We start from the raw sequence: 13,434 nt of genomic DNA, 5'->3' as shown, positions 1-13,434 counted from the left end.
ATCCCAAGGAGCACTGTGCAAGCGATAATATTGAAATGGAAGGAGTATCAGACCACTGCAAATCTACCAAGACCTGGCCGTCCCTCTAAACTTTCAGCTCATACAAGGAGAAGACTGATCAGAGATGCAACCAAGAGGCCCATAATCACTCTGGATGAACTGCAGAGATCTACAGCTGAGGTGGGAGACTCTGTCCATAGGACAACAATCAGTCGTATATTGCACAAATCTGGCCTTTATGGAAGAGTGGCAAGAAGAAAGCCATTTCTTAAAGATATCCATAAAAAGTGTTGTTTAAAGTTTGCCACAAGCCACCTGGGAGACACACCATACATGTGGAAGAAGGTGCTCTGGTCAGATGAAACCAAAATTGAACTTTTTGGCAACAATGCAAAACGTTATGTTTGGTGTAAAAGCAACACAGCTCATCACCCTGAACACACCATCCCCACTGTCAAACATGGTGGTGGCAGCATCATGGTTTGGGCCTGCTTTTCTTCAGTAGGGACAGGGAGGATGGTTAAAATTGATGGGAAGATGGATGGAGCCAAATACAGGACCATTCTGGAAGAAAACCTGATGGAGTCTGCAAAAGACCTGAGACTGGGACGGAGATTTGTCTTCCAACAAGACAATGATCCAAAACATAAAGCAAAATCTACAATGGAATGGTTCAAAAATAAACATATCCAGGTGTTAGAAGGACCAAGTCAAAGTCCAGACCTGAATCCAATCGAGAATCTGTGGAAAGAACTGAAAACTGCTGTTCACAAATGCTCTCCATCCAACCTCACTGAGCTCGAGCTGTTTTGCAAGGAGGAATGGGAAAAAAATTCAGTCTCTCGATGTGCAAAACTGATAAAGACATACCCCAAGCGACTTACAGCTGTAATCGCAGCAAAAGGTGGTGCTACAAAGTTTTGACTTTGGGAGGGTGAATAGTTAAACACGCTCAAGTTCTGTTTTTTTAAACTTATTTCTTGTTTGTTTCACAATAAAAAATATTTTGCATCTTCAAAGTGGTAGGCATGTTGTGTCAATCAAATGCTACAAACACCCCAAAAATCTATTTTAATTCCAGGTTGTAAGGCATCAAAATAGGAAAAATGCCAAGGGGGGTGAATAATTTCGCAAGCCACTCTACTTCCCTCTTATCACATGTAATCATCATTTTTTTTCTTACTCTCAAACCAGACCCTATTCCCACTTTATGTAGAAGTTTGATTTGGTTCAAAATAATAGCAGATTGACGACATCATGCTTGTGCACTCCATTTTATACCTGCCTCGGAGGGAATGGAAAGAGAGGGGTTGTTGGAACAGACATGAGGATAGGGCAATGAACTATACTGTCTCAAATTGTATCTTTGCTCAATCTCTCAAATCTTTGTATCCTTCGTACCCTTTTCACACCCAAGGTTTCTCCACACATGCCTTCTCCAATAATCTTTTCAGGAGAATGCAAGGAAAGTGTAATTAAGACTCATTTAAATGTTTTGTTATTGTCACACATCCTTCAGGAGATCCGAGAAGCCGTGTTAAGTATTCCAAACAGGCCAAGGACTGGGTAGAGAAGCGAGTGTCTGGAGAGAAGAAATTAAACTTTAGAACCAGATTGGTCCCGCAGGCTGTCAAGTGGCGGGAAGATAGACGAGTTATAAACAAAGACTTCAAAGTTAACACACCAGACTAACCTCAAAACATCTCCCCGGTTGAAAAACCAACCGAGGAGGAGCTGGTGGCAAAATGGCGGAACAGGTTTACACAATAAGTATCACTGTGCAAGTGTAATTTTGAGACACAACTGAACTTTTCAGCCTAATGATGGCAGTGGCAGTATAATGTGCAACGTCATCAACAACATGTCATGTAATCATTGGTGGCTGCGTGTAGTGTTACTGCTATGTAGACCACCTAGAACATTCTCTACCTCAGGTTTATTCCTTCCGGTAAACCCTTGGCATGGAAATCAGAATGAATACACTTGGAACCTCTAATCATGGCAATTTGACTGGTAATTAGGGGATAATGCCCGAAAAGCCGGTGTTTTGGAGGATATTTTGGGATGGGTGTTGTTAGGCCCGAGACCAAGCCAGTATATCCTCAAAACACCGGCTTCGAGGGTGTTATCACTTTTATACAACGGGTTAACAACATACTGAAATAATGATTGACATATTTGAATTAAAAACTGTATTTTGATTAATTTACTCATACCATTTCATCCTTCCATAAGATATAGTCCCGACACAAATCTAGGGACGCTACCCAAGCCGGCTTGGTCCTTCGTTCTATCAAATCGGTTGCCAGAGACGCGACCCAGTCGTTCAGTCTTTTTGTTCTGTATCTATGGATGCAACCCTGTCGTTTGTTCTCAATGTTCAATTGCCATACTGGCTGGCAACGTTTTTATCCCTTGCTTGCTAGCTAGCCAATTACGGCTAACTTACACTTACGTCAACAACTGCAGCCAGAATAACAGCAAAGTAGCTGCATTTGCATTTGTTTAAGCTTGTTTTCTAGTGACATTTATTTGGATACATCCATAACAATGAGCTAATGAGGCGCGATTACACCTGGCATAGAAAATATGCCCATTCATGAGGACACTGTTGTTCAGAGGAGCTAGACAACGACACAGCTAACACAATCACTTCAAACTGAAGCTGGAAAGACTGCAAACTAGCTACACTTGTTTCGTTTGACCTGTTTTCAATGGACATTTCTTTGTATATATCCATAAAAATTATACCAACTGATTCATGATTTCGACTAGCTGAAAAACGTTGCCTGTCTGTCTGTCTCGTCCCTACATATTCATTACTATAGGACAGCTGGAGATCGAATTTGATTATTGAAACAATGTTGCAAATGTTGAAGAGAAAGAAGGCAAGATTTATACAAATCTCCGCTATTGAAAACTAAATATTAGTCGAAAGGAAATGTGAGATAATGTCTAGATACTTTTTATAGTGGAGAACAAGTTCATAAATTGCTTGGCTGGGCTGATGAGACAGTGGATTGCACAGTCAGATGGAACAGAGTAAATAGGCATTTTAAAGTCATAGATTTAGCCAGTGTTAACTTGTGGAATAGACACATCGGGAATGCAGTTTTACACAATCAGCATTCAGGATTAGACCCACCCGTTGTATAAACTCGTAATGGCTGCCTGGTATTGTGATGCAATAATTTCCATGGTAACATTCAAATGATGCTAATTACATCAGCATTGGCTCATACAATGGAATGGAATGTCTGTTGAGTGGTTTCAACAAATCACAGCACAGATTGATGGGTACACTTCCTGCTTTTACTTTATGCTTTTACTTACTGCTTTGCTCTTATGGGTACACTCCCCAGTCTGCCCATTTTTCCATCATTGTTTTGAATGGGAACAACAGCTATATTCAATAAGGGGATTCGATGCATCTGGCACCCAGATAGTAGGATGATAGTAGGATGATCATGTCCCAGATTGTGCGGGACAGTCCCGCATTGTAGCCCTTTGTAATTTCCTCAAACGTGTGATGCTCATTAGTTGCTCATTCAACATATTTGCTGCTTCTTCATGCAAAACTGTTTTAAAGTCTCCCTTCCTAACTGTTTTACATTCTCTGGGACGAACCAGAAATGTTTCATTGGCCAAATATTCCCAGATCTTCATAAAAGCCACACGTGCTCTCTTGTTTCGCCATCACCAAATGTTGCGGGAGGTAGGCTATAGCAATACTTGGTGCGCTCCGTTCGCTGCAGTGGAAGCATTGGTGTAGTGTCAAGCTACCACTTCTCACAATGGTGCTTGTTTAATCAAGTTCGATCAAAGCTGAATCAATGTCTTGGAAGATCACACAATGATTCATTTTGTATTTTACATAACAGAACCAAATATATTTGCATAGTATGGCTTTACTGTTAATCCAAAAACATCACCTTTCTTATGAGATTTTAGGATGGTTAGCTGAATAGTCACATTTTTCTTCTCATGCGGCCAAAACTATGCCACGAGGCAGAATGTGCTTGGATTGAAACAAAATACCGGTAGGCCATATAGTATTAACACCGTCTGCTCTAATTTGGTCACGAAACAGTGAGAGAAAGAACAATTGTCAGATAGTGTATTGAAGAATGATTCATTCCTGTCCTGACTTTTCCTAATACCATTGCAGATCTACATTAAAGCCCAAAAAAGACAGCCGTGGTGTCACTCTTCATTTCTTGGTTCTTCCGTGGTACATATAACGACCGCTACAGATTTGGGCCGCGACCCGGATCAACATAGCCCTAGCAGAGTTAGTCAAACAACTGGGTCGTGAAATAGGAAATCAAGTTGCCACGAGTCTAGCAGGGGCTGCTCCAAGCACTCCCCAGCCCATAGTACTAATTCCCGATTGGTCAATGGTCAATCTAATTCTGAAGTCAGACATCAGAAAACCACCCCACTTCAGGGGTTATAGCACATACCGGTGCACAGTGACTGAATGGCAAGAACTTATGCAAGCTTACTTGAAAAAGAAGGGATGCAGTATATAAGAACAGGGGCAAGAGATACAGGACTGACTAATGGGGCGGGCTAAAGACATATTCAGGGTTGGGCTCCGTGGAAACCCTCTCGTTAACTTAAGCAGAGACCCTGAAGCTAAATACAATATCCTGAGGCAGCACTTTGGAGAGACAATCTAATCCTCAATTCCATTAGGATACTTCTATGAAACCTTACCAAGACAGTCAGAGAGCTGCTTGGATTATTTGGTCAGACTGAGCAAAGCAGTTGACCTTTCCAGTGAGTGCTTGTAAAGACAGGGGGAAAGAGTGGATGATGCCCTCTAAATACAACTGCTGTTTTCAACCAGGATCTCAGCGATCACTGCCTCATTGCCTGCGTACGTTATGGGTCCGCGGTCAAACGACCACCCCTCATCACTGTCAAATGCTCCCTTAAACACTTCTGACCTCATCCAGTCAGTAGAGGATGCTTGGTTGTTCTTTAAAAGTGCTTTCCTTTACCATCTTAAATAAGCATGCCCCTTTCAAAAAATGTATAACTAAGAACAGATATAGCCCTTGGTTCACTCCAGACTTGACTGCCCTTGACCAGCACAGAACCACCCTGTGGCGTACTGCACTTGCATCGAATAGTCCCCACGATATGCAACTTTTCAGGGAAGTTAGGAACCAATACACACAGTCAGTTAGGAAAGCAAAGGCTAGCTTTTTCAAACAGAAATTTCAATAAGCATTTCTCTACGGCTGTCCATGCTTTCCACCTTGCTATCCCAACACCAGCCAACAGATCTGCACCCCCTGCAGCAACTCGCCCAAGCCTCCCCCCACTTCTCCTTTACCCAAATCCAGACAGCTGATGTTCTGATTGAGCTGCAAAATCTAGATCCCTACAAATCAGCTGGGTTAGACAATCTGGACCCTCTCTTCCTAAAATTATCCACCGTCATTGTTACAACCCCTATTACTAGTCTGTTCAACCTCTCTTTCGTATCGTCTGAGATTCCTAAAGATTTGAAAGTGGCAGCGGTCATCCCTCTCTTCAAAGGGGGAGACACCCTAGACCCAAACTGTTACAGACCTATATCCATCCTGCCCTGCCTTTATAAAGTCTTCGAAAGCCAAGTGAACAAACAGATCACCAATAATTTCGAATCCCACCGTACCTTCTCTATGCAATCTAGTTTCCAAGCTGGTCACGGGTGCACGATATCATAACCGCCATCGATAAAAGACAGTACTGTGCAGCCATCTTCATCGACCTGGCCAAGTCTTTCGACTCTGTGAATCACCGTATTCTTATCGGCAGACTCAGCAACCTTGGTTTCTCTAATGACTGTCTCGCCTACTTCTCAGATAGAGTTCCGTGTGCCAAATCGGAGGGCCTGTTGTCCGGACCTCTGACACAGGGTTCAATTCTCAAGCCGACTCTTTTCTCTGTATATATCAATGATGTCACTCTTCTGCGGGTGGCTCTTTGATCCACTTCTACGCAGATGACGCCATTCTGTATACAGTACATCTGGCCCTTCTTTGGACACTTTGTTAACAAACCTCCAAAAGAGCTTCAACGCCATACAACACTCTTTCTGTGGCCTCCAACTGCTCTTAAACGCTAGTAAAACTAAATGCATGCTCTTCAAGACTGTAGACAGTAGACTGTAAACTCTCCTTCCAGACTCACATTAAGCATCTCCAATCCAAAGTTAAATCAAGAAACGGCTTCCTATTTCGCAACAAAGCCTCCTTCACTCATGCTGCGTAAAACTGACTATCCTCGTAAAACTGATTATCCTACTGATCCTTGACTTCGGCGATGTAATTTGCAAAATAGCAAATAGCAAATTGGATGCAGTCTATCACAGTGCCATCCGTTTTGTCACCAAAGCCCCATATACTACCTACCACTGCGACCTATATGCTCTCGTTGGCTGGTCCTCGCTACATATTCGACACCAAACCCACTGGCTCCAGGTCATCTATAAGTCTTTGCTAGGTAAAGCTCCGCCTTATCTCAGCTCACTGGTCACCATAGCAACGCGCTCCAGCAGGTATATTTCACTGGTCATCCCCAAAGCCAAAATCTCTTTGGCCGCCTTTCTTTCCAGTTCTCTGCTGCCAATGACTGGAACGAATTGCAAAAATCGCTGAAGTTGGAGACATATCTCCCTCACTAACTTTAAGCGTCAGCTGTCAGAGCAGCTTACCGATCACTGCAGTTGTACACAGCCCATCTGTAAATAGCCCATCCAACCAACTACCTACCTAATCCCCATATTTGTTTTTGTTTTTCTGCTCTTTTGCACACCTGTATTTCTACTTGCACATCCTCATCTGCACATCTATCACTCCAGTGTAAATTGATCAATTGTAATTACTTCGCCTATTTATGCCTTACCTCCTTACTTCATTTGCACACACTGTATACAGATTTTTCTACTATTGTACTGTTATTGACTGTACGTTTGTTTATCCCATGTGTAACTCTGTGTTGTTGTTTTTGTCGCACTGCTTTGCTTTATCTTGGCCAGGTTGCAGTTGTAAACAAGAACTTGTTCTCAACTGGCCTACCTGGTTAAATAAAGGTGAAAGATAAAGATAAAAGGTGCAAGCCTTTTGAAAATTGGACCGTTGGAGATTTACAGGAAATGATTGACAGCCATCACAGAGACGAACAGTCAGCCAGACACAAGGCGCAGAGTACTGCCAAGGTAGAAGATGCGATGACCCCCAACGCTTGGTGTATGACTCAACAACAAGCTGTCATCATCGGTCATCATAATTCAGCCATACCCACTAACTAACAGTGATCAGGCTTCATAAACAAAGTGATTTCTCTCTTGGAAAAGCATATAAAGACATATATTTTTTGTGTTGTTTGTAACTTATTTTTTAAACTTATTTTGTACATAATGTTGCTGCTACCGAAAATAACTTCTGGACATCAGAACAGCGATACTCACCTCGAATTGAAAGAAGCTTTCATCGCCGGAACAATGAATTGAAGATATTTTGCAGGAGGATGTAAGGCTATCTGTCCACCAATTGAAGCTCAATCGAAGTTGGGTGATGCAACAGGACAAAGACCCAAAACACAGAAGTACATCAACAACAGATGATCAGATACAATTTTATGACCAATTTATGCAGAATTCCATGTAATTCACATACTTTTTCTTGCTACTGTTATTTACAATGACGGCCTACACTGGCCAAACCTTACGCGGATGACGCTGGGCAAATTGCTCACTGCCCAATGGGACTCCCAATCACAGCCGGTTGTGACACAGCCTGGGAATTGAACCAGGGTCTGTAATGACACCTCTAGCACTGAGATGCAGTGCCTTAGACCGCTGCACCACTCAGGAGTCCAAAGGACATCAATAAGAAAGAGACTTGCTTGGGCCAAGAAACACGAGCAATGGACATTAGCCAGGTGGAAATCTGTCCTTTGGTCTGATGAATCCAAATTTGAGATTTTAGGTTCCAACCCCCGTGTCTTTGTGAGATGCAGAATAGGTGAATGGATGATCTCCGCATGTGGTTCCCACTGTGAAGCATGGAGGAGGTGGTGTGATGGTGCTTTGCTAGTGACATGGTCTGTGATTTATTTAAAATTCAAGGCATACTTAACCAGCATGGCTACCACAGCATTCTGCAGCGATATGCCATCCCATCTGGTTTGCGCTTAGTGGGACTATCATTTGTTTTTCAACAGGACAATTACCCAACACACCTCCAGGCTGTGTAAGGGCTATTTGACCAAGAAGGAGAGTGATGGAGTGATGCATCAGATTACCTGGACTCCACAATCACCCAACCTCAACCCAATTGAGATGGTTTGGGATGAGTTGGACCACAAAGTGAAGGAAAAGCAGCCAACAAGTGCTCAGCATGTGTGGGAACTACTTCAAGACTGTTAGAAAAGCATTCCAGGTGAAGCTGGTTGAGAGAAAACCAACATTGTGCAAAGTCTACTTTGAAAATTTTTACATATATTTTAAATATATTTTGATTTGTATAACACTTTTTTTGGTTACTAAGTGATTCCATATGTGTTATTTCATAGTTTTGATGTCTTCACTATTATTCTACAATGTAGAAAATAATAAAAAATAAAGAAAAACCATTGAATGAGTAGGTCTTTTCAAACTTTTGACTGGTATTGTATATAAACATGTCGAGTTAGGCTACTTCAAAGTAGCCTTATCCATTTGATCCCAGATTAATTGAATTGGGGAATGATTTTATATAAATATGACAAAGTATTTGGTTGTAATTAAACAGTATTTTTATATCAAGATTAGCAACCATCCTCCAGGAGAGCTACAGGCATTTCGTCGAGCCTTGGACTAACCTCGTTGTAGCCTAAACACCAATTGCTCAACAGGACCTTGATAAGCAGACTTGGGTGTTTCAGGGCTGGATCTGCACAAGCCTGCACACGCAGTGCAGTTCTACTTTGCGGGGGTTTGACTTCTTTGTGGGGGTTTAAGTGCCTCAATCAAGTGTATAACGGCAATAGATGGTAGGCCTGCATGCGATCAGATACAGCAGCATTTCAGTGTCATTAATGGTTATTTTTTTCCTGTCGGCTATAATAATACTAGGCATGGACAATATGTATGAAACCTTAACAGTGAATAAATAATAAGAGGTCTCTATAGCATAATGTCATTTGTGAATTTCGGCGAACAGTCTAATGTACCAACTTGGGGGAGGGGGGGACAGTTCCTGTACTTCTCGCATACTTCTTTCATATCAATCACTGATCAGCATGTGTTCGAGGAATGACGACAGGTGGCCGGTTTTTGAGTTTCTTTCCTCTCGTTAATGGGATGCAACTGAAGCAAACACTGCTCGATTAAATCTTGTAGGCTGATATTTTCCTCTTTTTTTCTCTCTCATTACGGAGTCCTCTCTCGCCACTTGACTTTGAACAACGTGATCTTGCAGTAACACTGCCTTCTTACAAGGGAATGACCTCAGCAGGTCATCAAGGTATTGTTTGTTCTTAAAAAATTCTACATTGCGCCAAATTTGCTCGCACCCTGTGTTCCATAACGTCATAGAAAATATTAATGTTGTTTCCAACTACCAATCAACAACTGCATATTGAAAGTTGAGATCATAGTTAAGATTGCCGAAAGCAGTGGTAAGGAGTGGAATGTTAACTAAAGATACTGGTACTCACTACTCAGGCAAGTCATAACCTGCCTCTGGTGGGAAACAAACACAGCTCCATTACAACCCTCAGCATACCCAGCCTCTCAGTCCCTCTCTCACACACACCCACACACTTGTTTTTCTATCCTCATGGGGACCTAAAATGTATTTCCATTCAAAATCCTATTTTCCCTTACCCCAATTGTAACCCTAAACCTCGCCCCTAAACTAACCTTTGTCCTCGTGTGGATGTGGGAAATGTCCCCACGAAGGAGAATTTCCCTGAAACCTAACCCTAGCTTTAGGGTTAACTCCTAATTCTAATTGTAATCCTAGCCCCCTAAAGCCAAAATAGCATTTGTCCTCGTGGGAAATGTCCCCACAAGGGAGAATTTTCCTTGTTTTATTATCCTTGTGGTGACTTTTATGTCCCTGCGAGGATAGAACAAAACCCCACGCATCGCGGCGTTTCATGAGAGTGCGCTCTGAACTGACAGCTCTGCATGTCACCTCACATGACCTTAAAAGTATCCACTCACACACACACTTCACAGGCAACTGTATAAGATCCCTCCATCACACAACCAAGGATCCACTTACACACGCTATGCATATAGCGGAACAAGACCCTTATTCTGCAGATGTGATATCTCTATTTGGCCAGAGGTTCCTGTGAGTTTGGTGGAGAGAGAAGATGGGAGGTCCTGATTTGCGTTGCCTATTTAATAAACAAGGCCCTCTCCTCCCTCTTTCCTACTTTTCCCTATTTCCTCTCCTCTCTGCTGTGTGACAGGGCCATCAGGGGACAATGAAAGGGAATCTCTTCTGTCACAATTTGGCTTGTGGCCTTTCAACTTCCCATCTGGTTGGGTGACGTGCTTTCACAGAGGATGACATACACACACACACACACACACACACACACACACATTGTGGCAGAAACTGGTAACCTGCTGATGGCCATTCATGAACCCATTAGAGTGAGAGTAATGTGGAGAGATGGGAGAGTGAGATGTGTGTGTTTGTCAGAGATGGGAGATTTTCATAATTGATCTGGATGTCTTAGTGCTTTGTGTTATATTGTTGAGCTCGTTATCCCTGTGCCTTTTCTTGTTGTGCTTTTCGTAGTTGATGTGCTTTTTAACCATGTGCTTTTGTCGTTTTTGTTGCACTTTTTTTCGTTGTGCCTTTTATTGTTTTGATTTGTCATTAAGTTGTATGACAATTTTTAAAATACATCCAATACCTATGTATGAATAAAAACCTGGAAGATGACTCAAAAACATACAGAGATGAGATAATGCTTTGTCTTTTCACAGAAATGTGTGTTTGCATCTGAAATTGGCTACCTAAATAACAATACAGAAATAAAAAAGTCAATGTCTTTTGATTTCTCCCCTCATTTCACCTCGAGATTTGAAGATGTATTCTGCCCAGTTAATGACGTGTGAAAGACTTGTAAAGGGGCTTTGTTGTGAGGGCCTGTGTGTGTGTGTGTGTGTGTGTGTGTGTGTGTGTGTGTGTGTGTGTGTGTGTGTGTGTGTGTGTGTGTGTGTGTGGCTCAGAGACGATGTGTTACAGACTCTGGAAAGTTGTTTCCAGTTAAACGGCCCAGTTCTAAATTCTCTGCAACACTCGGACCACTTAGAGGAGTGGATTCTTTAACACTTGTTTTTATTAGCACCCTAATACCATTATTCTTAGTTTGCATTGTTCCCCCCAATCTTCACCTATCTTGATGCAAACAGGACATATACACACGCACATGTGTGTATGTGCGTGCTGGTTTACTTTGTCACCTTTTAATCAGAACTCTGCAGCCAAACAGTGATGTAACTAACTGTGGAAAGGGCGTCTGTGTTCTGAACCCCTGGTCTAACTTGGTTCCGTCTGTCTGTGTTGCAGGGTCGATGTATCAACTTCACACGCGTAAAAAACAAGGAGTCCATTCGACCCCCTTCTGCCCGTCGCTCTCAAACCCTTCCCCCTCCTCCAGTTCAGAGGCCTCTAGTCCAACCGTCCTCACCTCCCCCACACTCCACTCCTCCCTCCGTCTCCATCCCTCCCTCCCGTGCACCCCCGTCCAGCCGACTTCCCCCAGGCCCCCCTCCAGCCCGTGCACCCCCAGGCCCCCCTCCCGCTCGCCCGCCACCCAGGCCCTGAGGACAAGACAAACCCCTATTACGCCCTCACAGTAGTAACACCCCCCAAAAACACTCTCCTCACACCACCAAGAGCAAAGGTATTTATTTAATACACAGGTTCAGGCTTTGATCTCAAAGGTTTGTTGCTGGACAGCAAGTATCATATTTTGGTGAATACCAAATCAACTACTGAGTTCACAGTAAATGCCTCTGGTCTTTAGGAGGTGCAGACAAATTCTGTTTCCTCAAATTGTGTTGTCTTATGAACAGAAATACAATTGTAATGGTATTGAATCGTACATGGATTGAATCGTAAATAGGTCAACTCGGCCAGAGGGATATTGTGAACCTTGACATTGGAGGTTTACAATATCCCTCTGCTGGCCGAGTTCACATATTTAAAGAAATGCCATTGGTTGGTGGAGAAAAAGTTTAATATCTTTGATAGGCTGATGAGGAATTAAATGTAACCTCAAACTTAAACTTTATGTTTGTCTGGAGGCCAGGCTAAAGGTCCCTCACTAGAGACTAAAATGATAATCTGCTTTGTGTTCATCTGTTAACAGTGAAAAACATTTGTCTATCATTAAAGCATTTTCTTTCCAATATTTGTGTCCAGCATTATTATTCTGTGTACCAGGTAAAATAATTGTCCATATTTGCCTTTAAAAAAAAAGTAAAATACACTACATTACCAAAGGTATGTGGACACCTGCTCATCTAACATCTCATTTCAATATCATGGGCATTAATATAGAGTTGGTTCCCCCTTTGCTGCTACAACAGCCTCCACTATTCTGGGAAGGCTATCCACTAGATGTTGGAACATTGCTGCGGGGATTTGCTTCCACTCAGCCACGAGCATTAGGCACTGATGTTGGGTGATAAGGCCTGGCTCACAGTCGGCTTTCCAATCCAAAGGTGTTTGATGCGGTTGAGGTCAGGGCTCTGCAGGCCATTCAAGTTCTTCCACACCGATCTCATCAAACCATTTCTGTATGAACCTCGCTTTGTGCACTGGGGCATTGTCATGCCGAAACAGGAAATGGCATTCCCCAAACTGTTGCCACAAAGTTGGAAGCACAGAATCGTCTAGAATGTAATTTTATTCTGTAGCATTTCACTAGCCGGAACTACGAAAAACAGCCCCAGACCATTATTCCTCCTCCACCAAACTTTACAGTTAGCACAGTGCATTGGGTCAGGGAGCGTTCTCCTGGCATCCGCCAAACCCACTGCCAGATGGAGGAACGTGATTCATCACTCCAGAGAATGGTGGTGAGCTTTACACCACTACAGCCAACATTTGGCATTGCGCATGGTGATATTTGGCTTGTGCCGGGCTGCTTGGCCATGGAAACCCATTTCATGAAGCTCCCGACTAACAGTTCTTGTGCTGACGTTGCTTCCAGAGGCAGTTTGGAAGTCAGTAGTGAGTGTTCTAACCGAGGACAGACCATTTTTACACGCTTCGCACTTCAGCAGTCCCGTTCTGTGAGCTTGTGTGGCCTACCACTTCGCAGCTGAGCCGTTGTTGCTCCTAGACGTGTCCACTTCACAATAACAGCACTTAGTTGACCGGGGCAGTTCTCGCAGGGCAGACATTTGACAAACTGACTTGT

At 42.9% G+C, this 13,434-nt stretch overlaps 1 protein-coding gene across 3 annotated transcripts in view; it reads left to right on the top strand.

The window, feature by feature from the left end:
* LOC135510813 (anthrax toxin receptor 1-like) overlaps window positions 1–12,418 on the top strand; it is a 55,297-nt gene extending 42,879 nt beyond the window's left edge. Inside the window, exon 18 of one of the 3 annotated variants that reach the window (XM_064932064.1) lies at window positions 11,574–12,418. In XM_064932064.1, coding sequence (XP_064788136.1) covers window positions 11,574–11,831 — 258 coding nt within the window. In that variant the 3' untranslated portion in view covers window positions 11,832–12,418. The other 2 variants (XM_064932065.1, XM_064932066.1) reach the window with 2 other exon arrangements.
* Window positions 12,419–13,434: the final 1,016 nt, after the last annotated feature.

The sequence above is a fragment of the Oncorhynchus masou genome, chromosome 23 (assembly GCF_036934945.1).
Source record: "Oncorhynchus masou masou isolate Uvic2021 chromosome 23, UVic_Omas_1.1, whole genome shotgun sequence".
In the NCBI taxonomy this organism is placed as follows: domain Eukaryota; kingdom Metazoa; phylum Chordata; class Actinopteri; order Salmoniformes; family Salmonidae; genus Oncorhynchus; species Oncorhynchus masou.
This window is presented reverse-complemented; position numbering and strand designations above follow the sequence as displayed.